This window comes from Camelus bactrianus, chromosome 7, assembly GCF_048773025.1.
Source record: "Camelus bactrianus isolate YW-2024 breed Bactrian camel chromosome 7, ASM4877302v1, whole genome shotgun sequence".
NCBI classification, from domain to species: domain Eukaryota; kingdom Metazoa; phylum Chordata; class Mammalia; order Artiodactyla; family Camelidae; genus Camelus; species Camelus bactrianus.
The window spans coordinates 46,142,709-46,167,639 of NC_133545.1; the positions used below are offsets into that span (position 1 = coordinate 46,142,709).

The window sequence follows — 24,931 nt, forward strand, 5'->3', positions numbered from 1 at the left end:
GGCTTCTGTGCTGCAGTATGGGGTTGAGTCGTTGCAACAGGGATGGTATGGACCCTGAAACCTAAAATAGCTACTACCTGGCTCTTTACAGAAAAAAAATTGCTGATCTGTGACCTAGAACTATCCTCTCGCCTTTATTTTTAATATAACACTGACTGTTCCAACAGTCCAGAACAATTGCTTATAGAAAAATCTCTTCTTTGAGATCAGTCTGATTATACACATTTCTATATATAAAATGTATTGAAATTTCACATACTGTATACATAGACTTAAAAATATAAAACACTTAGGAAATTGTCAGTGCTCCACAGGGCAGCATTCACCAACTTTTTATGTGTTAAAACTATAAATGAAATTGAAAGGCAAACAATGAATTGGAAAAATAATGACGATTCCAAGATCTTGTCTCTTTTCATACTTTATTTTTCAGGAAGGAGAAAAAGAATGTCATGACGGACATAGGGTAATTTTAGTTACAACTCGAGGTAAAACACTTACTGATTGATTAAGTTTCTATATCATTTACATAGAGAAATCAGTAGGAAAACCAGGGCTTCCTTCTTTGGAAAATCGTAATATGTAATTTCACATATGTTCACCAGAGTGTACAGAAATTCAGATATATACACACGAATGTCAACACTGGGTGCAGGGCCACAGACCTGGCAACAAGCCTGGTATACAGAAAGTTCTACATAAAACGAATGAATGAATTCCATTCCTTTACACAGCTGGGCAGGGCAGGTTTTCACAAAAATATTCACACCTACTTATTAGATGAGTTTTTTTTTTTTTTTTTTTAGTGTAACAAGCATGCAAGCCTACTGAAGGCTTGCCTGTTATTGTTCTGTTGAGAGCTCATGCATGTTCATTGAAACAGGATTCAGGTAGCTCGGAACATTCAGTACAGGAATACACTGGTTTTATGCATATGGTTATATGGAAAGCTAGAAAGTATCTCTCCTTCCCGGTGACCTAGGTCAGACCCTGATGAATAGTACCTTCTTCCTCTACTCTTTGGACACAGAGTGTCTATCCTACTGATCACCTAAGACTTCATAAGTGAAACATAAATCATCATAAAAGAAAGCGCCGCTAATTGGTTTCATCGGTTATATAACATGGCTGGCTCTGTCTAGTACAATTCCTGCTTCTTTAAAATGTCATTTAACCTATAAAAAAAAATTGGACCTTCCCAAACCACAATATATATTTTACAGTAATCTTTAGAAGAAAGTTAATCGTCAGCCACTCTAGCACAGCTCACATAAATGGCACTGAAGGATGAGCTGTTGGTCAGAAATAAGACTGAAGATTTAAAGAATTCCTGGTTGGTTCTTGAGCAGTGGATTTTTTTCTTGGTTTCCAGGGAAGAACATGGTCTTTGCACGAGTGAGGAAAACATTCAGGCCTTTGCCTTTGACTGAGATCCCAGTGCTGTTTTTTACTGGTTTGTATTCCTTGTGTTTTCTGAAAGCAATGTATTAGACATATTAAAGATCTCCAGCTGGAATTGGTTACTTTCTACAATCTTCTACATGTCAAGTGCAAAAGGGTTAATTCCATTTAACCAAATGTATGGTTTTCAAGACACTGATGTCTTCTTATGAAAATATATTTATTTTCTCTGCTTCATGCAAGAAGTGTGCCTACTTACTATAAATTGAAATTATATGTTAAACATTAAGCTGACACAATTTGGTAAAGTTACTGACATTTGGTAGCATTTTTAGGGCTAAAAAAAAAAACCACAGCAAAATTAATAGGCTAGTTTAGTAGTCATTATTCAATGGAAGATTTTCCTCCCTCACACAAAATGTTTGAAAGCAAAAAAAAGGGAAAATGGCCCATTTGTGCAGAAATATGCTATTTATTTTTGACAATATACTGTAGTGCTTTAAAGTGCTAGAACCAGCAACTTACTTGTACACCAAAAGGGCGATCACAGTGACAAATACAGCAGTCAAGCAGCCAACGGAGACCAGGGTACCGTTTGCCATTCTTAAAAAGAAGGCTGGGTCTTAAAACAGAAGCGAGACCACGTTAGTGACATCTTCCACCTAGAGGACATGCTGCTTGTAATGTAATTAAATAAACGAGGAAGGGAGCTCTCAGAAGATATATGGTTCCCTCTGGGCTTTCAGTAATCTTTTCCATTACATAATACATAGTCTTTAGGGAAGCTTATCTTCCATTTAGAGAATGAGCTAGTGTGTCTGGAACACTGTGTTAAGGGCTCAGGAGAGAGATGTCACGTCCTGGAGACACCTGCTCAGGTCTTAGCTGACCCCGCCGCGCCCACATAGGGAAGGCCTCCATGACCCTCCTGCCCACTCCTGTGGCCTCATCTCCCACCACCTACCTCGCCGTTGTGCTGGAAATCCCCTCGTCCCCATGCTCTTTCCGACCTCCGTGCCCTCTGCCGGGAATGTACTTCCCCCAGCTCATCTCAAGTGTCTGCCCCTTTGGGATGCCTTCCAGACATGCATGAGGGCACCGGGTCCCACTTTCCTTTGTCACTTCTCTGCTTGCCTCTTCCTCTGCCTCCATCACGCCGTGTCACTGACTTCTTTACATTTATTTCTCCTCTACTAGATTGTGAGACCCAAGAAGCGGGAATTCTGTCTTCTCTGTACTCCCAGAATCCAGCAAATCAACTTGTCTTTCTCTGCCACCCAAGTACAACTGAATTTTGTCTGCTTTCCCTCCATCTCCTCTGCCACCTTCGCAGTCCCAGCCACCAGCCCTCTCCCCTGGGAGGACCTCTTCATTGTCTATCTGCTTCCACCGTGACTTTCCAATGATCCTTGCTCCACTCAGCAGTCTCAGCCATCTTCTAAAAGCATCAATCAGATTATGCTTCAGCCCCACCAGGGGCTCCCCTTACACACAGAATAAAACCTAAACCCTACATACAGGGGTCTAGACGGGCTGCTCATTCTTGAAATTCAGGTCTCAGTTCGGAGGACGCCCTTCACCAAGCAGGTGCTCCTGGGTTGGCAGGACTTTCCTGACCCCTCAATCTAGAGAGCCAACCTCTGTCCCTCTCCCCAGTGCATGTCACTCTCCATGCTCTGACCTTGTTTCCTGTCTTCACAATATCATCGTATGTTTGTCATCTGTTTCCGCTCACAGAAGCCAAGACCTTCCTCACTGTTTTCCCACTCTATCTGGAACTGTCTGCCGGGTGCCTGCAGCCGAGCTGGGCATGGAGTGGACTCCCAATGAATATTTGTTGAAAGTATTGCAGGTGCTTCATGAATGTTCATTGAATCAATGGCTGAAAGTCATTTCAGCTAAGTCTATGGGTTTGCCTTTGAACAATGATCGGTTTTTGAAATTCTGACTTTGAAACCCAAGTCATCAAGTTATAATTCCCACTGGACTAAAAGCTCTCTGAGCTTCCTTTATTTGGATTTGAAAATGGCTCAGCTCACACCTAAAGTTATCACGCACAACAAGAAGGATTAAAGGAAAGCAAATATCTAAATATCTAATCCAGATAAGAGAATTGTGGTTTGCCCGAACTGAGGAAGCTTATTAGAATAGGTTATGGCTCTAAAAGGCAGTCCCAGCAGCTCCGGGACATGATGGCATTGAAGGTCCAGGCTCACATGGATACAGAGGCTCCGGCTGCCTCTTTCCGCCCTGATCCCCAGCTGTCCACACCAGGTCCCACGAACCCCAATCAGGGAGGAAGCAGAGAACCTTTGCATACTTGTTTTCTTGTTGTTAAACATGCACCTTGGCTCTAACCAAAAATAAACACTCATGCAAATAATTGTATGTATGATTACCTATGCTTTTCTTTCCATAAGGTTAAAGTTGCCTTTTATATAGTTAATGAGTAAATATATACTTAATTATATTTTACCTTATGAGACAGGCTCCAAGTCCAAAAGAGTTATTTGTGAGTTAGTTAGATTGTATACTGACAATGCTCAAATTAAGGAGCAAAATAAGTGCTGTAATGTGTGCATGAGTTAATCTATCCCTTTCATCCCATGCAGCACTTCTAAGAGATAAAATATTATCTTTCAACATAGTTGGTTATATGTGGAATTCAGTTAGTCACCAGGTAGAGTCCTAACTGGGGGTTGGGAAAAATTAGAAGCCACCAGTAAATGGAAATTTCTCAATGAAGTTCCTTTATCCACATTGTTAACATTTTATCTCTCTGAGCACCTAGTGGGCAAAGAGTATTTTTTCTGGTGAACATCTAAGGACGAAGTAAATTGGTTTGTTTCTGTCTTCGTGTCATGCTTGGTGGAATTTGAGAAGGGAAAGAGAGGGTACATGGCAGGTTAGAAGGGAGCCATGAGTCCACCTGTTTCTCATTTCTCCTGGCTTTACATTTTTGCCCAAGTGGATTCTAATGACAGCATGGTAGCAGCCTTCCCTGTTATAGTTTAACTGGAGAACATTGTTATTTTTTTTGATGTTGGGCTTTACACTTTCCCCTTGAAATACAAATCTATTTGAGCAAGCAGTGATCACATCCCATTATTATTGGTCTATGATCACAGCTGATTTTTTTCATCAGAAGGCTTTTCTTTGGCCACTATTTCTTTGGATCTCTCTCTCTCATCCCTTCCCTAAGCAGATTTGCTGTTGGATTTTAATGCCACTTCTCAAATCCACATTAACAATAGTTCAATGAATTTTACACTGAAATAAAACTAAATATTGAGAGTGAAGCCTTGAATAGCTGTAGTGTTGGACACATACTTTATCTGCAATATAAATGTTCGAACAACCATAAAACAAACTTACCTCTGCCAGGGATGGAGACAAGGATGCTTGTGAGGGCCAGACTCGCATCATCGCCCAGAGTGAGGTTCAGACAGTATGTCCCAGACCCACGGAAGGCCCTTCTCACCGTCAGCAAGCACATGTCACCCAGGGCCACATCCACGGGGTTGCAGACTGTGTTCTGGGTGATCTGGCAGGCGGGGTCGGAGATCATGGTACAGACCTCTGTGGGGATGCTGAGGGCACGAATGACACCAGGAGGGAGAGAGAGGAATATGACATTAGTTTAAAGGAAAAATTGTTACATTTCTATAAAAGTGAATTTCATCTTATTCTTACTCAAAGCATATGACATGAAATTGTCACATATAATTTACTCTTAGACAAGCCTGGGTGTGAGCCACTGTTTCCTCTGTATCCGCAGGAAGACAAGGCCCTGGGGCTGGAGAAGGAAGAAATTACGTCCCCGAAGGCAAGGGGCTGTTGGGAACTTCCCTCTCCTTCTTGGCTCCCTAGAAAGCCCAAAGGTGCAGACAGATCAGGTGTGAAGCAAAGATAGTATGAAATGCCAGTCAGCCCCACGTGGGTCCTGCAGAGGTATAACAGCAGAAGCCACCAGAGCCATTTACACAGTGCTCACTGCGTGCAAGGCACACAACAGAGTCTCGTCTATTCCTCTCAACGACTTTAGAGGGAAGTGATATTATCCTAATGTAGCAGGTGACAAGCCAGCTTGGGGAGGGGTGATAAGTGGCCCAAGGTTACACAAGCAGTTAGAGGTGGAGCTGTGACTTGAAAAAAAGATGTTCAACAGCGTCCTTGTAACCATCAGGCTACCTGGCCATGGGTTACATCTGAGCCACAGGTTCACTTCTGAGTAGACTTCCCGCATGGAGAGACTAGCTCTGAAGCTGGGCCTGGGGAGGGTGTGGGGAGGGACATGCTCTCTTCTCACTTGGCCCAGCTGCTTGCAGCAGCTTCCCCCTCAGTCAGGATTTTCTGTTTTCTTTCATCCTCATCCCACTCTCTCCCGCAAAGCTGGAGAGCATCACAGCTCTTCCTTTTTATCAAACAAGGCCTCATTTTTATACCATCCCGTTGTCTTATTAATTTATACATCACATACACGTACACTTTAGTTACTTGATTTACATATTATATGTAAACTAGATAATATTAACACTTAATTCGTTAATTGCTACAGTATTCACATATTAATTAACTTATATTTAGTCTATTATACATAGGTCTAACCAAACCACAGGAAGTCAAATTAGATAATGCATTAGAAATAGCATTGGAAGTTGTAACGAGAGATGGGGTTACCAGGCAATGCTATTAATTAGCACTAGGACACAGTCATTCCACACAGGCTTCCCTGACTCCAGAAGAACCTCTGGGAGCTTAAGAGGCTCTGAACCAGAACTCAGCCTGTGAGCCTTGCTCTGCCAGGTACCTGCCACCTGGGTAAGTTCTATAATCACCGTGTGCCTCGGCAGCCCCCATCTGTAAAATGAGGATACTCAGGATTGCGTGAGGATTTGATATAAAACAGATGTAAAAGTTTAAGAACATGGTAAGTGTTCAACCAGTAATTATTATTCATCAACACTTTAAGGTAATGAGCATTGCTCAACTCTAGCAAAACACATGCATGCTCGAGCGCACCTTGGAGGGTCCTTCCTTGTCCTGGCTCATTACTGAGGGACTAGAATCTAAATCAGCTCAGAAGGGGACTAAGGGGTGAAGCCCTTTGTTCAGCCCGGGATCCTCACTCAGTCCTGTCCTCTGACTGGGATGATGGACTCACCTCCCTTGGCAGGTCACGACAAAGTCCACCAGGGAGTTCTCAGGCTGTGGCTTGGGCATCGGGACACCTGTCACCTGGATGATGTTCACCTCCAGAATTCCCTCTGACGAAACAACCCCATAGAAAACCACATCAAAATACAACGCAAACCAAACCAAACCACTTCTTACCAAGTCAGAAGGCCAGGCAAAATGACACAGCCTTCCTGTGTCCCAGGAATCTACCCCGTGGTTGGACACGTGTCTGGCAGCATTTGCAAAGTCAAACTGAACTGTTCTTCAGCCCAACCTCAACCTTTATCCCTGGAGGCTGTGTACGTGTCAAAGGTGTTTGGGCAGGTGTTTCAGGAAGAGGTGGCCCTAGGGGGATGCAGCTCCAGGCTCAGGCCTTGACCAGGGTCTCCTGCAGAGGCGGCTTAGCCCCCACCTGTCTCCTCAGTTGGGCCCCTGTGGGCAGGGCCCCCAGTGCACAGCTGCGTGTGCTGGCCCTGTTCTTTCCCCTTTCTTACACACAGGAAGTGTGGCTTAGTGAAATCATCCAGGGGAAAAAGTGGAAGCTGGGGGAACTTGCTACTTCAGGGCACATTCATTCAGGTTTCTGGGAGGCCCAGGGTGGGGAATCCAGGCCCCAGGCAGGCTGGTTGGTAATGTGGACCTCATGGAGGGTTCATTTCCACCAGGATGTCTAAGGAAGGCTGGGAAGGCGGGCAGGAATCTAGAAACTTGTGGAGTCTTGGCTCAAACATACGTGGTATCACCTCCAACAGAGTCAGGGCCTCTGCTCCCTACCATTAGCCCTCAAGAATCAGGGAAGGGAGTGGGTAGCCCAAGGTGGATGCTAACATCCTTCCCCTGCTGGTCTTACCAACAATCGTGATGGTGGCTGTAAAGTAGCCGTATCTCTTAATCTGGCAATGTTCATCAGGAATCTCCCTCGGCTCCAGGGGGTTGTTACCAGCAGGCACTGGAGAGTCTGAGTGATGAGATTTTAGATTAGTTGCTGAGAATGTAAAAGATATACATAGTATAACAAAAATCTAAACACCTGTCTACCTTCTCTTTAGAAAACATCAGAATTCTATCCTATTAAATTGCTGTAGACACTTGAACTAAATGTATGACAATTCATAGCAATATGAGAGCTATAAGGCATTATAAAATTGTTAAATTATATAAGTAAGCACAATCCCATATCTTGTTCAAATGCAAGCAAATGAAAGGTAGAAGCCATATTAAAATGTGTCATATAACAACCACGATGAAATAAAGCAGGCAATAGAAGATTAAATTATATTTTAATTTTGGAGGAAGGTATTCTGGGCTCAAATTCTATTTCCTTTGTTTTTAGCTTTTTGAGAGCATGGGCATATCATTTAACATCTCTTTGCCTCAATTTGCTCATCTGTAAAATAGGAATAATACTTACTGATCTACTAGGGTTGAACTATGAAACTTAAATAAGATAAGGTATATAAAGCTTGCTTCCCATGCCTGCTACATAGGAAATACTTAAGAAATACCAGTTTCCTCAACCCAATATGTACTTCTATAAATCTATTTAACTATAGATGTGCTATAACATATATATGATATGTAATTTTAAATATTAAGGTGGGTGCATAATAGATTAAGAAGAAAACCACATGGGAAAAGGCAATTCTTTCCTTGCTTGAATGTCTTATAGCTTCTAAGCTTACATTCAAGAGTATTTAGGGGATGAGCAGAGTGTTTAGGGGAGGAAGGGAGTGAACATAAGACCTTTTTGAAAAATAACCCTTTGTGTATGATTAGACAAAGAATTTAATGCTCTATTTGTTACAATTTAAAAAGCTCTAATTAAGCTGTTGGTGTTCCGTTAACAAGATAAAAAGACTGGAAAGAAAATATGATTCTGAAAACACAACATTATTGTCTCTTAAATTTCCAAAGGCATAAAAATGGGCCCAGTTTGGGGGGAAGGGCATCAAAGCTTCACAAGAGCTGCTTCTCTGACACAGGGAGGGACATGTGGCTATGAAGCTGGGGATTTCTCCAGGGCTCCTCAGAGCCTCTAGTGGGTGAATGAACGTGGCTGTGATGTTCCTTTGTTCAGAGGGACCTTCTCAGAGCAGTTCTCAGAGCATCTCTGGAGACGAGTGCTCCACGGCACACACTTTAGTAAATGCTACTTGGGTAAAACTCAGAAAGGTTCTAACACCACGTCAGATTCAAACACAGTGGTTTATCTGCAGGGTTGGCCATGGCAGGCTCTTGGAAATGTCCCCGGAGTTTCAGGGTAGTCCTTTGGAAGTTACAGGGGAATCATTCATTCCATCCCAAGATTTAACTGATGTGCTCTGCAGCAAAAGATCTGTTTGTGAAGGGTACTAAAGATGGCTGGCTCTCCCCTAGGAAATTAGGAAACTCCTTCTTTTAAAATTCTTGATGGGCAAAATTTATCTGTCAAGTTAGAACATGGAATCATGACCCTGCCATCTTTTAAAATAAAACTTCTTCTAAACAATCACCAAATAATAAATAATTCTACCTTTGTTAGAATGCTTATAAAAATGTATATGGAGTTTTGCAGATATATCTATAAAGCCAAATCTATATCTATGTATGTAATATACATATAAAGTCAAGGTATGATTAAAGGGCTAATGGAGAAAAACTAACTTAACCTCATACTTAAGTCACTATTCCCTGTTAACCAGAGAACAGTGTGAGACCCCTTGATTCTTTGGGAAAGCAGAAAAGTTCTACATGATATGATATATGATATATATATATATAAAATATATATATATATATAATATATATATAGTATTACACTGATTAGAATCAGTGTTACAAAAGTTTTTCTTTTAAGATTTGTTCACAAAAGTCTGAAAAATGATCAATGGCACTGCTAGCTAAGGAAGGAGAATTCTGTGGCTTAAAACTAGTGCATGCCTATTGGCCCTATAATGTAATTATCTTCCTCAGTCACCTCTTCAACTCTGCTTCTGTCTCACTCTTGTGGTTGCACCTGGTTTCTATTTGATAGCTGAACCTATTTTGAAGCCACTTACCAAAGTAGAGACAACATATTTTTTTGTCAAATCATAACCCAGTGTTCAATAACCCAAGCCTGATCATACGGTCTGCAGAGCTGAAAATGCTCTCTCTTCCAGAGGGCAAATACCCCACCTCGCTTTCTCGAGTCATGGGTTGACTCCTATCACCACCTTGGGTCCCATTACTTAGCATTCCTCCGTGCCCCAAGTCTCCCAGCTGCTTTAAGGCATTTGGGGGTTGATTATGGTTTATTTAACATCCTTAGATAAAGCCAGGCAGCTCCCCTTCACTGTAAAATTTAACTAATTCATAAGGCTTATCTTATATCTTATAGTCTAACCTATGGAAAATAATAACAAATTTAAAATACTTTTTCATTGACTTAAAATATGTTTTTTACACGTTATGATATAAATAGGTTCTAAGAAAAATAAGCTATATTTATGAAAATGCAACTGAAAATAGACTAATATTAAATAACGCAACATGAAGCCCTTTACCATTCAGGAATTTCTAGACAGTTCTAGATATAACAGGCACCTGTAATTTATTTTGAATTTCACACCCGGTCCCCTTAAGAAGACCATCAATTTTTGTAGATAATTAAATTGATTCTCCGACAGAAATACTAGAACAAAGCTACACGTTTAGAGCTGTTCAATGCAGTTCTATTTATAATTGGAATGAGGATGAAACATCCATCAATCAGACAATGGTTAAATAAATTCGCCATTGAATAAAGTGAGTTAGATATACATGTACTGAAAATGGAAAGATGTCTGTGATATTTATTAAGTGAAAAAAGGCAAACAGTAGAACAATATATATTGCATGAACTCATCCATCTAAAAATCAAAACCACAAACCTTAATGTACATTTGTAGACTATGTTTATAAATACATAGAAAAAGTTCTGGAAAGAAACGCTCCCAACTATTAACAGGGTTTAACTCTTGGAAGGAGGGCATGAATAGGAACTTTCACTTTTATTTTAAATTTCTATATTGAATTTTTGCTAAGGAACATGCATTCATTTTATAATTTAAAACATTTCAAAAAAGAATCAAAATCAGTAAATCTTATTGTCTCTTGATTTATATATTCTTGATTTAATAATATATCTTTTATTAATAACACACCTACTAATTTATATCTAACAGGTTTGGGTAAAAAAAAACCAAAACAATTGCCAGAAGTCTGGACAGCATCATGGAGAGTTCTGTCTAGACTTGGTGATGGCGCCCTCTTGTGTCCAGTGAGAGGATGTCAGCCTGTTACCATCTCCTGGATGCCCAGGTGCTAAGATGTACTCATGAGTGGCTGAGTGGGGAAGGATGGTGACCACATGGGGTAGGGTGCAGAATCAAATGGGCGCTAACACTTTTTGAAATAAACTCTTAAGAACGTCTTGAATGTCCTCATATACTATTATTAGAAGGTGAGATTTAATTAACTATGCCTTGTGTCTAGAAAAATTTTAATATCTGGAATCTTTCCAGCTTGCTAGCTAAGAAACATTTTCAAGGTGCATTCTTTCTTGAGCCATCTGGAAACTGTCTTCAAGCATGGCTGAGTTTTCATGGGTCATGGGATAAATGTGGGCAGGGTGAGGAGGAGAATGGAAATGGGGAGCAACTGTGGGAGGGGGAGGAAGGACAGCAGGATGGCCTGAATGTTTATAAAGGACCAGTGTGTCTCCTCATGGCTGGAAAAAGTGGGACAAACAGAAGTGTAGTGATGTAGAAGGGGGAAGCACATGTATGCATAACAAAGGCCAGTGAGAATTAGGAAGGTCAAAGAGTTGTATGCAAGTCACCAAGTGGCTTTAAATGCATTCTCTTTCCTTCTATATTCTAACTTCTAAAAATGGTGATAAAAAAGGAAATCAACGGGTACAAAATAGAATCACTGCAGAATCTCTTCCCAACAAAAATTACCTGGAAAGTACTTACACAAAGAAGGGGTGGTTAGTGGAGGTCTGGGCGAAGGCGCAGGACAAGGTCCAGGCACGGCTGCTTGCACAGTGAGGTTGAGGCTGAAGGTACCATTGAGCACATATGTGTGGTTCAAAGTGTCACTGGTGGACACAAACAGACCAGTGTTATCCCCGAAGTTCCACTTGTAGGAAATAGAAGACTCATTGAGGAAGTGGCTGGGATCGTGAATCAGGACACTGAACATAATGGGGAGGTCCCTGAGGAAGGTTTCATCAGATGAATTCCGATTGTTCTTCTGGGACATAGTCACAAATATAGGAATCTGATCTAAAAGACAAATTCAAAAAAGGAAGAAAGAATGCATGATTGCTTGATTTTAGTGGATGACTTCAATAATGCTTTTAGGTTAGGAATAACTCAGTATTGTTTTCCCTTTTCTGATGCACATTTTCTACAGTTTTCCCAGGTTATTCTGGAAAACATAGATGGAATATATTATTTAATATATAAGCTCGAGAGGGAGTCAGGTGAACTGTAACCTAACTCAGAACACTTGGCTCTAATTCTTTCTGAACCCACTAACATCACCAATACCAAGTGCCTCATCTTCAGTTAATTTAGAGTTCACACCACTTACCAGTTACCACGTACACATCTTTCACTTTGGCGATGGGAACATATGCCCAGCGGTGTCTTCTGTAGACAGTTACTTCCATGATTTGAGGGCCAACACTCACATTGGCTGTGTTTATAGAAACTGTCACTGAACACCGTCCCAATTTCTGGAAATACTGACCTTTGAGAGGATGAAAATTTTTAGTTATTGGCTACATTATATGATCAGTATAGAAAGTTGCTGTGTCTTAAAGACTAACAACTGCCATTGAGAGATTGTTCTGGGAGAGGAAAAGCAGGCTGGGGATGTGGCCTTGGCTCCTGCAGAAAGGAAGATGGGGCTCATTTTTATGTAAAACCTTATAAAGCAAATCCATAATCATGTAAATGTAATTGCGTGTAGCTGGTTAAAATGAAAAGAGCTGTTTAGGGAGATAATACAGTTAGTTCTTAGTCTGCAAATAAATAATTTGTATAAGTCATCTGACACTTGAACTACATGTTTCCCATTGAAAATACATTTAATGTAATAGTGAGGTGTCCACAGGAGTTAAAAAATTTACCCAAAAATCTACCTTATTTTTGTAATAATATTACTAGTTCAGCTTTATTATTAAGCAACTTTTTTTTTCCTTTTAGGGGACTAGGATCCTCCACCTTCTAGCAGTATTTGTATATAAAAATGCAGTAAGTGATGAAAAAGAAATAGGGTATGGTGGGTATAAAAAGATATGGAGTAGTTCCATAAACACATTTCCAGGGTGCTCTTGAGTTCTTCTTTTTCTTTCTCCAACTCTAACCTTAATCTCACTGCCCCTGGCTAGCTAGTGGAAGTAATTCCTCTCCTTCAGGGCTCAAGGGTTTTTCTAATCCTTTTGAAGAACCGGGCGTGGATGTGTCAGTGGTACAACAGGTGTCGTAGACAGATGCCTGTGAGCTGGGGATGCTTCAAGACTGTGCTTATCACCTGGTCGGGGGTGTCAGGAAAGGGATATGTAGTTTGGGATCGCCCTTTACCTGCAAATGCAGAGGCAGTTCTGTCGGAGGTTGTAGGGGGAGAGGCGTCTCTCGGGGGTTAGTGATACGGGAGGAAATGTTAGTTCTGGCACCAAGAAACAGACCCGAGAGGCAGTGCTTAGCTGGGGGAGAATAACAGGTAACTGAGACCTCAGCAGAAGATGGAAATTCAAAACAGTCCTATTAAGAAAACAGCAGTATCTGAACTGAAGGCTAAACAGAGTCTGGAGTGTTAAGTGAGCTTAAGTGGCTCCAGGCAAACTATCAGGTCAAAGAAATCATGACATTTGGGGAGTTAACTGACAGGACGTAGAGGCACTGAAAAAAAAAAAGTCAGCTTTAAATCAGCTGATTTAAATAGATATGCATAATATTTGATACATATTTTATACTTTGTTCAACCAGAATGTATTACTAACATGTTTCGATTTGTAAATGAATTAATTGAAGAAAGAGAAGCGCTCTGTAATTCATGAAGAAAGACAAAACATTTAAAAATTTGGAGTCTGCACAACTAGGAGCAGATTTGAAATACTCAGAGCCAGGTGGCAGCTGCTGAGATTTTTAACTAAGAATCTAGCAGCTTTGCTCATAATAATCTAAATTTACTTCTAAAAATAATCCCTTCACTAATATTAAAGCAAAGTGGATATCATTTGTGGTTTAAAAAAAGAATGTAGGCTGTGTCAAAGAAGAACAGCAATTAGATTATTTTGCTTTTACATAATAGAATATTATGCAGTCACCAAAATAATGTATATAAAGAATTTTAATGACATAGTCATGATATTGAGCAAAAATGTGTATACATTATGATCTTTAACAAGAAATACTAAGAAAAAAATTACTAGAAGAGGAAACACCAACATGTTAACAGTGATAACCTTTGGTGTGAATTATGATTGATCTTTCATTTGTGCTTTTTTGAATTTTCCACATTTCCTACAAAAAGTATAAGTTTCTTTAGTTCTTTAACTTTTTTTTTTCAAAAAATTTCTTCTAATCTTTTTTTCCCTTGAGGGGGAGGTAATTAGGTTTTTATTTATTTACTTACTTATTTTAATGGAGGTACTGGGGATTGAACCCAAGACCTCATGCATGCTAGGCAGGCACTCTACTGCTGAGCTATATCCTCCCCACCCCGAATTCTTAAATATTCTTTTAAAAACATAAAAAGTGAAAGAATAAATCAACAAATATCCATCCACGTGCCATTCAAATAAATAAATATTAGTATTTTTTCATATTATTGTTCTAGGCAGGAAAAAAAAAGAGTAGTTTGTTTTTTTTGAGAAAAAGGTGAATCTGTCTTTTTCTCCTTTTAATTCTTTGGTGTCCTGGAGATTGCACAAGGCTAATCAATTTAATTTTTATCCCTCACCCTCCATTTCAGCTAAGGCAAGTTAACAGAGTAACTTGTTAAACTCTCAATGTTATCATTCTCAGTTACAGAATAGGAAAAGAGAGAAAACATAAAAGGTTAAGGGAAGGTAAAGAAGAAGCTAAGGGGGTCTGCAAAAGTCCAACCAAGTGTGTGGAACACGTAGACGAAATTCCACTTCCGGGGATGAGGGAAAGGCCTCCCGTCAGGAAATACGTCGTGATGGCCGTGGCTGGTGCCGTTTCCCCAGGCACCGTCCTCTGTCCACGCCGTCCAGCTGTAAACATACTGGTCAGGAGACGGATCAGTATCTAAACAGGAAAGAAGCAAGCCATGCTTGTCATCTGGACTCAGAATGCTAATGCTCATCATTGAATTAAGCACATTTTCATATTTTTCCATAACTAGTCTAAATATAGTTGGACCACTAAAAGCCTCACATTCAAAATTCATCCAATGGTACCTTTATGACCTGTGCATTTTTCTGCTGACATGTTATATTTCAATGAGTTTTATATAAAGTAATTATTCAGGAAAGTTTAGAGAATGTCACTTAATATATTTATCTGCCTACTGGATATCCAAATCACAACCATATTCAAACCAAACTGAGGGATGTTTTATCTTTTTATTTTGATACATTCTATTTGTAGCTTTTTTTTCCCTGACTCATGTGAAATCAGCACACATCTCCTAAGAATAAGGACAGTCTCCTACATAACCACATCATCACCACCCCTACCACAGTCTAATCAAGGGTCACATCCTACATTTGGCTATCTTGTTTCTTCAAATGATTCAGAAAAAAAGATAGATGGAAGCAAATAGGGGAAAATGTTAAAGTTGTTGAATCTCAACGTGCCTTGCTTTCTACTTTTGTGTGGGCATGACATTTTGCATTTTAAACAAGTCATAATCAGTATCTTTTCATCTAGAACAACCCCCTCACCCTCTTGCTTTTCATGTCACTGACATTTATGGAGAGCTTTTTAATTTATCAGTCTACTATAGCCATCATTTTTTATTTTTAAATTGTCCCAAACATGGCCATTAGGAGCCTGTCAAGCTGCCTCCTGTGTCCCTGTGGCATGTCGCCATTATTCTTTGTTTTCTAGTGCGAGATGTCCCTGGTCCACCTGGTACTTTCTCTGCCCTAAACACCAGGAGTCATTAATTTCTTCAAAGATCTCTATTTCCCTTTAGGAGTGATAGAGATTTCATAAAACTTTTCATAACTCACAAAGACTCTTTCATATAAAAATGCTCAGAGGGCTAGATTGTCATTTGAAATGTTCATAAGAATCAACTTTTTTAGAAAAAAGAGAGAATACAACAATTTTTAACTATCAAACTCTTTCTATACAGAATTTTTTTCCTCATAGGAAGATAATGAATTAATAAGAAACAAACACATCAACAGTTTAATAGACATTCCAAATAATAAAATCAGGTAACTGCATTTAATAGTCTTATATTGACTGAAGAATCTCAGTAATTAGTTCAGAGTTTTTAAGAACGTACAGGGCTAAAAGGAGAATTTCTCTTGATGTGTTTGTGTTCATTTATATGCTTTAATATGTACAAAGAGCTTATCTGCTTCAACTAAGAGCAAAGTACAACCAAAATATACATACACATTTTAGCATTTGTGCAAGCCATATAGCTTAAGAAATACTCGTGAGCAGAAATTGAGCTGACCAACAAAGATTTGTCAAATTGGCTATTCTTTGAGCAGCCAAAAGAATTCTAAGTGATAAAACCAAAATCTGAGAATCAGCAAGGTATTCTCTGTCCAATCAACTGGACACTAAGAAAAAGCCAGGCATGACAATGTAGATTTAAGGAGAGTTCCCAGCAGCAGAGAGCCACCAGTTTGATGAAATGGATTTGGCTGATGTTGATGAAGGGACAGACATATTCACCATCCTGCCATCTAACCTGAGGAGGGGGTGACAAGGGATGATTGTAGTATCTTGCATTTACAGAACTACCTGTGAGCATTAAGGTTTAAGAGATGGGTCTCTAGCAGTTAGGAGAACTAGCGTGTTCCTGTGATGTGAATAACTTTCCTTACCATTTCTGCAGTTCTTCTCATAGACTATGTTGCCACTGGCATCTTCCTTCTGGCATCTGGGGAACACAAGGTTCACTGCAAATGTGAGAGTTGAGCCCACCAGTGCTGGTGAGTCACTGGTCAGAACTGCCTGCACACGGCCTCCTAGGGCACAGAAAAGTAGAGCTCAGTGATCAAACATCTTTTTTTCCTTTCACAGATAAATTTAAAAAGTGAAGTTAGATCTATGAATAAGGACCAGAGGATCCTTATGCCTTTTTACAATAAATTATTTTCTGGATTCCTAACTTTTGCTTTCAGAGTATAACATTCTAGAAGAAAAAAAAAAAAAGACCAATTGAAGAACTCTCTAACCACAGAAGGAACATTTAAGTTAAATAATAAAAATCCATTTAGTTAGATTGATGAAATAAGTATCAAAGGTTTGTATTTTTTAATTTCAAAACCAATGACTGAATGATTCATTCTTTGATGTGAGTGAAAAGGTATTCACTTTCTGACAAACCACACTTTTGAGAGATTTAAAGACTGCCACGGAGTCTCAGAACTTCTGAAATGCCCATTCCCACATAGTTACATAAGTTTGAGGCTAGGTCTGCTCACTCTCCAAAATCTTCCAAGAGCTACAAATTTGTAAATTTCTAAGGAGATTAAACTCTGTGTGTATGTGTGGTTTAGAAAGTGATATTGCTGAGATAAAGGAAATATTGCCGAATTTGGCTGCCTCTCACTTGGTAACCATAATACTGCCATTTGTGCAAGCAACACGAACCCTGTGATCTCAGAGTCTACAATCTACAAGACTAATTGAAATAGGAAATTACAGTTGTTTGGGTTGAGTCTTTTGATTTACCTTTCCAAGAGTTTTTCCACCTAGAGTCTCCCCTCTTCCATACTGGATAGAGTTTTTCATTCCAGTCATTTTCATCTGAAGACCAGCCATTTAATTGGTTGTGCTCCCTCATATAACCAGAAGGTCTGTCATTGCTCAGCACATCATGAAATCCTGTAACAATATTTGAAAAAATTATTTTGTCTACTCCATTCCGCATTTAGTATTACCTAACAATGCTTAAAGTAACTTCTCATTTCATAAGATTGGAAAGCACATACATAATGTTTCCAATATGTCAAACAGATAGAGGGTGCTTTTTAAAAAATGTGTGAAGACTTCAACCACAATTATGTATTTGCCAAGCTGCCGACTTCTTTCAGCTGTCAGTATTTGCTTTATGTGTTTTGAAACTCGGTTTTAAATTGTTAAGCCTTCTTGATGAAAGGATCCTTTTATCATTAGGAATTGACTTTCTTTTTCTCCGGTAATATTCCTTGTTCTGAAGAATATTTTGATATTAGTGCCTAGTGTTTAACTGGTACATCTTTTTCCATCCTTTCACTTTTAACCTATATACATTTTATATTTGAAATGGGTTTCTTGTAGACAGCATATTGTTGGTTTGGGTTTGTTTTTTTAATCTAGTCTAACAATCTCTACCTTTCATTTGGAGTGTTCAGGTAATTTATTTTTAACATAATTATGAATATTGTGGGATTTGTCTACTATCATATGTTTTGTATTTGCCTTATTGTTCTTTATTCCTTTTCACTTACACCTTTTGGGATTATTTTTGGATTCCACTTTATCTCCAACTGGCTTATCAGCTATACCTTTTTGTTTTGCTTTGAATAGCTCCAGGGTTTATAGTATTTTAGTTCTTTTATTTTTTTGCAGGGGGCGGTAGTTAGGTTTATTTATTTTTACAGGAGGCACTGGGGACTGGACCTAGGACCTCATGCACATGCACTCCACCACTTGAGCTATACCTTCCCCATATTCTAGTTCTTTTAACATCTTTCTAATCTTGATTCGATGTCAGTTTTTTTTTGCTTTTCCTGACAACTCTGGTGGCCACACTCTCTGTCTGTCTGTCTTTTCTTTGAGGATTGTAGCAGGCTGGTTGTTTGCCTCCCAGCAGCCACTTCCTGCCTGCACTTTCCCTCTTTATTTCTCTTGTGGCAGAGTTTCTATTGTAATGATTCAGAATTCCAGAGGCTCACTTTCCTTACAGTTTGGGCAGGAACAGATGATTAGATCCTGGCCCATGGAAGCTAAGAGGAAGTCTGCTTAAGGCTTCTGGGAAAGGTTTTCTGCCTTCAGAAAAAGAAACATGTGAGAACAAATTCAGTTTTTTCCTGAGAATTGATTTTGGAGAGAGCAGTGTCATAATGTGATGCCTGGAGCTGTGACAGCCATATTTTACCATGAGGGCACAAATCTGAGGAAGCCAGCCAGCACATCAAGGGTGTCAGAATGGAAGGATAGAAAGGAGGAGTCCTTGGTGGCGCTGCTGAGCTCTTGCTCTAGCCTAGCCTACCTCTGGACAGACTAAGATAATAAATGTCTTACTCAACCTATTTGGGTATTCTGTTATAGCCCAAGGCTCCACTGTCTATAACCCTCAGCCAGCCCCTAATCATACCCTATCACACTGGTCTCTCATCAAGTCATGGTCTTGTGTCTTGGCCTGGCCATGGACTCTCAGAGCCAGGAACACTGTCTCTTCTCTTAAACCCTGGAAGACGCCTGCCTTGAGGCGCAGTATTTAACAGGCACTCAGAAAAGCCATATTGAATGGATGCCACTAACGCCTGTCTTCTATTCCTCCTTGTTGGTAGGAGGAGGAAGCTGTATGTAGTTCCCTTCTTATAAGGGAGGCTGATGGAATGAAAAAGAACTTTGAACCTGGCTTCTAGTCCAGGTTCTGCTACTAAACAGGCTGTGTGACTTCAGGCTATGTTTCCTCTCTGGGCCTCAGGTCAGACAAAAACCAAATGTCCTGTGTGATACTGTGAGATAGTATCTGTTTTCAAATAGGAACAAAATGAGAGCAGGAAATGTATGTTTATCAATAAATGTTTGTAACTGCAAATTCATTTGAACTAAGTCACAGAATGGTAGAATGTTCAATGTGGAAAGAACTAAGATTAGTTCAGATCCCTTCATTTATAGATGAAGAAATTCAAGGCAAGAGAAGTGACCTGATTCACTAAGAGTTGTCTTTAATCAAGTGGAAATGAAGAATTTCAGCTTTTGATTCCCAGGACCAGTTTTTCCTAGTGTTACATAGTCTTCCTCTTCCTTAGATCCTGAGTGAAAGTCAGTGTTTTCAGAAGCATAATCCAAACACAGATTTCTCCTCTGACTTTAAATGTCAAAAGTCAAGGAAAAATACAGACAATGAATAGACACATAGGTCCACAGAATGCACCAGAGAACCCAGAAATAGACCCACACAGATAGGCCCTACTGATTTTTGACAAAAACAATCCAATGGAGGAAGGATGGCCTTTCAACAAATGGTGCTGTAAAAGATTAAAAAGCATAGGAGAAAGCTTCAGGCTATAGATAGGCAAGAATTCTTAGACTGAACACCAAAAACATGACCCATGATAGGAAAAATTGATAAACTGGACCTGATTAAAACTAAAAACTTTTGCTCTGTGAAGTACCACGTGAAGAGGATAAAAAGACAGATTACAGATGGGAAGAAGATATTTGCAAACCACATTTCCAATAAAGGAATAACATCTAGACCATATAAAGGATTTTCAAAGTGCAATGTTATTAAAAAAAAACCCAGTTGAAAAATGGGCAAAGGACCTGAACAGATATTTCACAGGTAAGGATGTACAAATGGCAAAAATGCATGAAAAGATGTTCAATATCATTAGCCAGTGGGGAAATGCACATTAAAACTACAATGAGATATCACCATACACCTATCAGAAAGACAAATAACTAAAGGTGACATATCAGATGTAGGTGAGGATGTGGAGAAACTATCACTCATCCATTGCAGGTGGGAATGTACAATGGTTCAACCACTCTGGAAAACAGTTTGGCAGTATCTTGTTAAACCAAGCATTTAATTACTATTGCAACTAAGCAACTGTACTCTTGGGCATTTGTCCCAAAGAAATGGAAGCTTATGTTCACATAGAAACCTGTCCATGAATGTTCATAGAAGCTTTATTCATAACCGCCCAAGTTGCAACAACCCAGAAATCTTTCAATGGGTGAACAGTTAAACTGTGGTGCATCCATACTATGGAATACTACTCACTGATAAAAAAAAAAAACACAACAAAAAAGCAACCACCCACTATTGATACATGCAACAACTTCAATAAATTATGTTGAATAAAAAAAAGACAGTTCCCAAAGATTACATGCTGTATGATTCCATTTCTCTAACATTCTTGAAGTGATAAAATTATGAAAATGGAGAACAGATTCGAGGTTTCCAGGGACTGGGGGTATGGTGGAGTGGGGAAGGGAAGTTGGTTTGGATCTTTGTGGTGATGGAACTGTTCCGTATTTTAACTGTATCAGTGTCAACACTCTGGTTGTGACATTGTTGTATAGTTTTGCAAGGTGTTACTGTTGGGAGAAACCAGGTAAACGGTACAAACAGGGGGATCTCTCTGTATTATTTCTTAAAAGTGCATGTGAATTTACAATGACCTCAAAATAAAAAGTTGAATTAAAAACACAGAACCAAAATAAGATTAATGTTCAAAAATCAGTTGCATTTCTTTACACTAATGATGAATCAACAGAAAAAGAAAGTAAAGAAACAATCCTCTTTAAAATAGCACCCAAAGTAATAAAATACCTAGGAATAAATCTAACCAAGGAGGTGAAAGAATTATACACAGAAAACTATAAACCATTGATGAAGGAAATTAAAGAAGACTTTAAAAAATGGAAAGATATCCCATGCTCTTGGATTGGAAGAATCAATATTGTTAAAATGGTCACACTGCCCAAGGCAATCTATAGATTTAATGCAATCCCTATCAAATTACCCAGGACATATTTCACAGAACTAGAAAAAATCATAATAAAATTTATATGGAACCATCAAAGACCTAGAATTGCCAAAGCATTACTGAAGAAAAAGAAAGAGGCTGGAGGAATAACTCTCCCAGACTTCAGACAATACTACAGAGCTACAGTAATCAAGACAGCATGGTATTGGTACAAAAACAGCCATATAGACCAATGGAACAGAATAGAGAGTCCAGAAATGAACCCACAAACTTTTGGTCCACTAATCTTTGATGAAGGAGGCAAGAATATACAATGGAATAAAGACAGTCTCTTCAACAAATGGTGTTGGGAAAACTGGACAGCAGCATGTAAAGCAGTGAAGCTAGAACACTCCCTTACACCATACACAAAAATAAACTCAAAATGGATCAAAGACTTAAACATAAGACAAGATACAATAAACCTCCTAGAAGAAAATATAGGCAAAACATTATCTGACATACATCTCAAAAATGTTCTCCTAGAACAGTCTGCTCAAGCAATAGAAATAAAAGCAAGAATAAACTAATGGGACCTAAAGAAACTTACAAGCTTCTGTACAGCAAAGGAAACCATAAATAAAACAAAAAGACAACCTACGGAATGGGAGAAAACTTTTGCAAATGAAACCAACAAAGGCTTGATCTCCAGAATATATAAGCAGCTCATACGACTTAATAAGAAAAAAAAAAAACCCAATCCAAAAATGGGCAGAAGACCTAAACAAGCAATTCTCCAAAGAAGGCATACAAATGATCAATAGGCACATGAAAAAATGCTCAATATAACTAATTATCAGAGAAATGCAAATTAAAACTACAATGAGGTATCACCTCACACCAGTCAGAATGGCCATCATTCAAAAATCCACAAATGACAAATGCTGGAGAGGCTGTGGAGAAAAGGGAACACTCCTACACTGCTGGTGGGAATGTAGTTTGGTGCAGCCACTGTGGAAAACAGTATGAAGATTCCTCAAAAGACTAGGAATAGACTTAACATATGACCCAGGAATCCCACTCCTGGGCATATATCCAGAAGGAACCCTACTCCAAAATGACACCTGCACCCCAATGTTCATAGCAGTGCTATTCACAATAGCCAAGACATGGAAACAGCCCAAATGTCCATCAACAGATGACTGGATAAAGAAGAAGTGGTATATTTATACAATGGAATACTATTCAGCCATAAAAACTGACAACATAACGCCATTTGCAGCAACATGGATGCTCCTGGAGAATGTCATTCTAAGTGAAGTAAGCCAGAAAGAGAAAGAAAAATGCCATATGAGATCACTCATATGTGGAATCTAAAATAAAAAAAAAAAACACAAACAAACAAAACATAAATACAAAACAGAAATAGACTCATAGACATAGAATACAAACTTGTGGTTGCCAAGAGGGCAGGAGGTGGGAAGGGATAGACTGGGATTTCAGAATGTAGAATAGATAAATAAGGTTATACTGTATAGCACAGGGAAGTATATACAAGATTTTATGGTAGCTCACAGAGAAAAAAATGTGACAATAAATATATATATGTTCATGTATAACTGAAAAATTGTGTTCTACACTAGAATCTGACACAACATTGTAAAATTATTATAAATCAATAAAAAATATTTAAAAAAACCCACAGAACCAAAAAACCCAATAGTAAGATTTTAAAAGAAAAAAAAAAGATGTGAGTGTATGTGGAGAACAGATATGGAGATAAATGGGGTCACACCCAGCACCCCTGTGGCTGCTCCCTCTAGCTTTGGACACCCTACTGGGTCTACCAGCATACAGGTGGTGGCCAGGCCAGTTGTTAATGTCTTCTCCTTCCTCCTTTTTACCAGGGCTATGACTGGAAAGTGGCAAGGAATCTCTTGGTGTCTGATACATTGTTAAATCCCACTCATCCTTATTTTTTTCTGGCCAGGATGTTTAGTCTTAAGGCAAGGTGAAATCAGGCACCTACAGGTTTTTGTTACGTTGCTAATAGGTTGGGACTCCTCTCAAACTGCCAGCCAACCTCAGGCTTATCTGTCTCAGTGAGTAGACAAAGAGGGTGCTGGTGGGCAGAAGGCTAGAATTTGGTGCAGGGGCTTCCCACGGACCTGTCAGCGGCCTGTCCCTCCGTCTCTGGGACTGTAGGCTCTTGCAGTGTCTGTCCTGCGAGGTACTTTGAGGGAAGACAATTGCTACCAAGTACACCTCCCACTCCAAGCACCTTTTGTTAACTGATCTCACAAGAACCCTCTTAACCAGTTTTGTAAACAAGGAAATGAAAACTCAGTGGAGCTAAGTCACACGTGGTCCAGCCCCACAGCAGGGAGGAAGGACAGCGGTGGGCACAGAAGCCTTCTTCTTCCCCTAACCCGCTGTGCGGCCTAGGGCGGGTTACTTGGAGCTAGTAGCGGCTCCCTCCCTTCCCCTCTCCACACCGCAGCCGCCAGCCCTGGGTGGAACTCTCCAAGGACCACCTAACTGCAGAGCTTTTCTCTCCCGTTAGGAGAGGAGGAGTGAGAGAAGGGTGTGCACGTGTGTCCAGGATCACTGAACTGGGCCCAGCAGGTGAAAAGCAAAACTCGGGTCCTTGTGTCCTCGCCTGTAGAATAGTGAAGGACCATCTGCTCCACAAAGGTGGTTGTGGGACTACCTGAGTAATAAAAATTGAATAAAAAAAAAGTCCCCAGCCTCTACTGTGTAACTAGAATAGAGACCCAAAGCTTCAGCTCTTCTCTTAGTAACCTCCCTACAGTGGCAGCAAACTTCAGCGGGTCTGTGAAAATACACCAGCAGGACTGGCAACAGCTTCTGGGCTGGGACTATTCAAAAGCCTGTCTCCGGATTTTGGGCCTCGAGTTCCCAATCATCTGAGGGCTTTACACTGTTGGACGGAAACCAGACAAAATTTAGTGGGTAACTTTGCTTTGTTCTAAGGCCTGAGACTGTTCCCTTCATACCCCCATTCTCCCACCCTCTCCAAGAAAGTGGGTGGCATCTGCGATGGAAAAAAGCCTCCACCAGAGAGGAGCTGCACGCCTTTCGCTTTTGAAGAGCCTGAAGCAACGAATGCAACCGAACGCATTTTACTGCAGTTTCAACATCCCCAACAATTTTCAGAAGAAGAAACAAGTGAGCGTGGCTGCTTCCTCAAGTCCGGCTTCTGGCTCAAACCATGTTACTTTAGGCAAACCCATCACTTCAGCCAGTAGCCAGAGAACGGGTTAAACCCAGAAACTGAGAATTACTCACGTTTGGCGGCATGGAGGGGCAATCTTGCAGCCAGAAGCAGAAATCCCAGGAAACAGCAGAGAAATTCCATGCTGAATTCTCACAGACCCGGGCAATCAAGGTTTAACTTGTGACTCTTCTGGCTCCATCCACTAAGAACAACAGTGCTCTTCTGGCTTCTGCTGCGCCCCACTCCTTATTTTA

General features: G+C 39.9%; 1 protein-coding gene across 1 annotated transcript; it reads right to left on the bottom strand.

The window, feature by feature from the left end:
- Positions 1-403: 403 nt before the first annotated feature.
- Positions 404-24,931, bottom strand: GPNMB (glycoprotein nmb). The gene is made up of 11 exons (XM_010968617.3): positions 24,749-24,931; positions 17,481-17,633; positions 16,628-16,771; positions 14,700-14,864; positions 12,178-12,336; positions 11,556-11,867; positions 7,430-7,537; positions 6,566-6,668; positions 4,777-4,991; positions 1,927-2,023; positions 404-1,473 (listed from the first exon to the last, which is right to left on the bottom strand). Exons 1-11 carry the CDS (start codon positions 24,816-24,818, stop codon positions 1,320-1,322), a joined length of 1,680 nt encoding a protein of 559 aa, XP_010966919.2. The 5' UTR covers positions 24,819-24,931; the 3' UTR covers positions 404-1,319.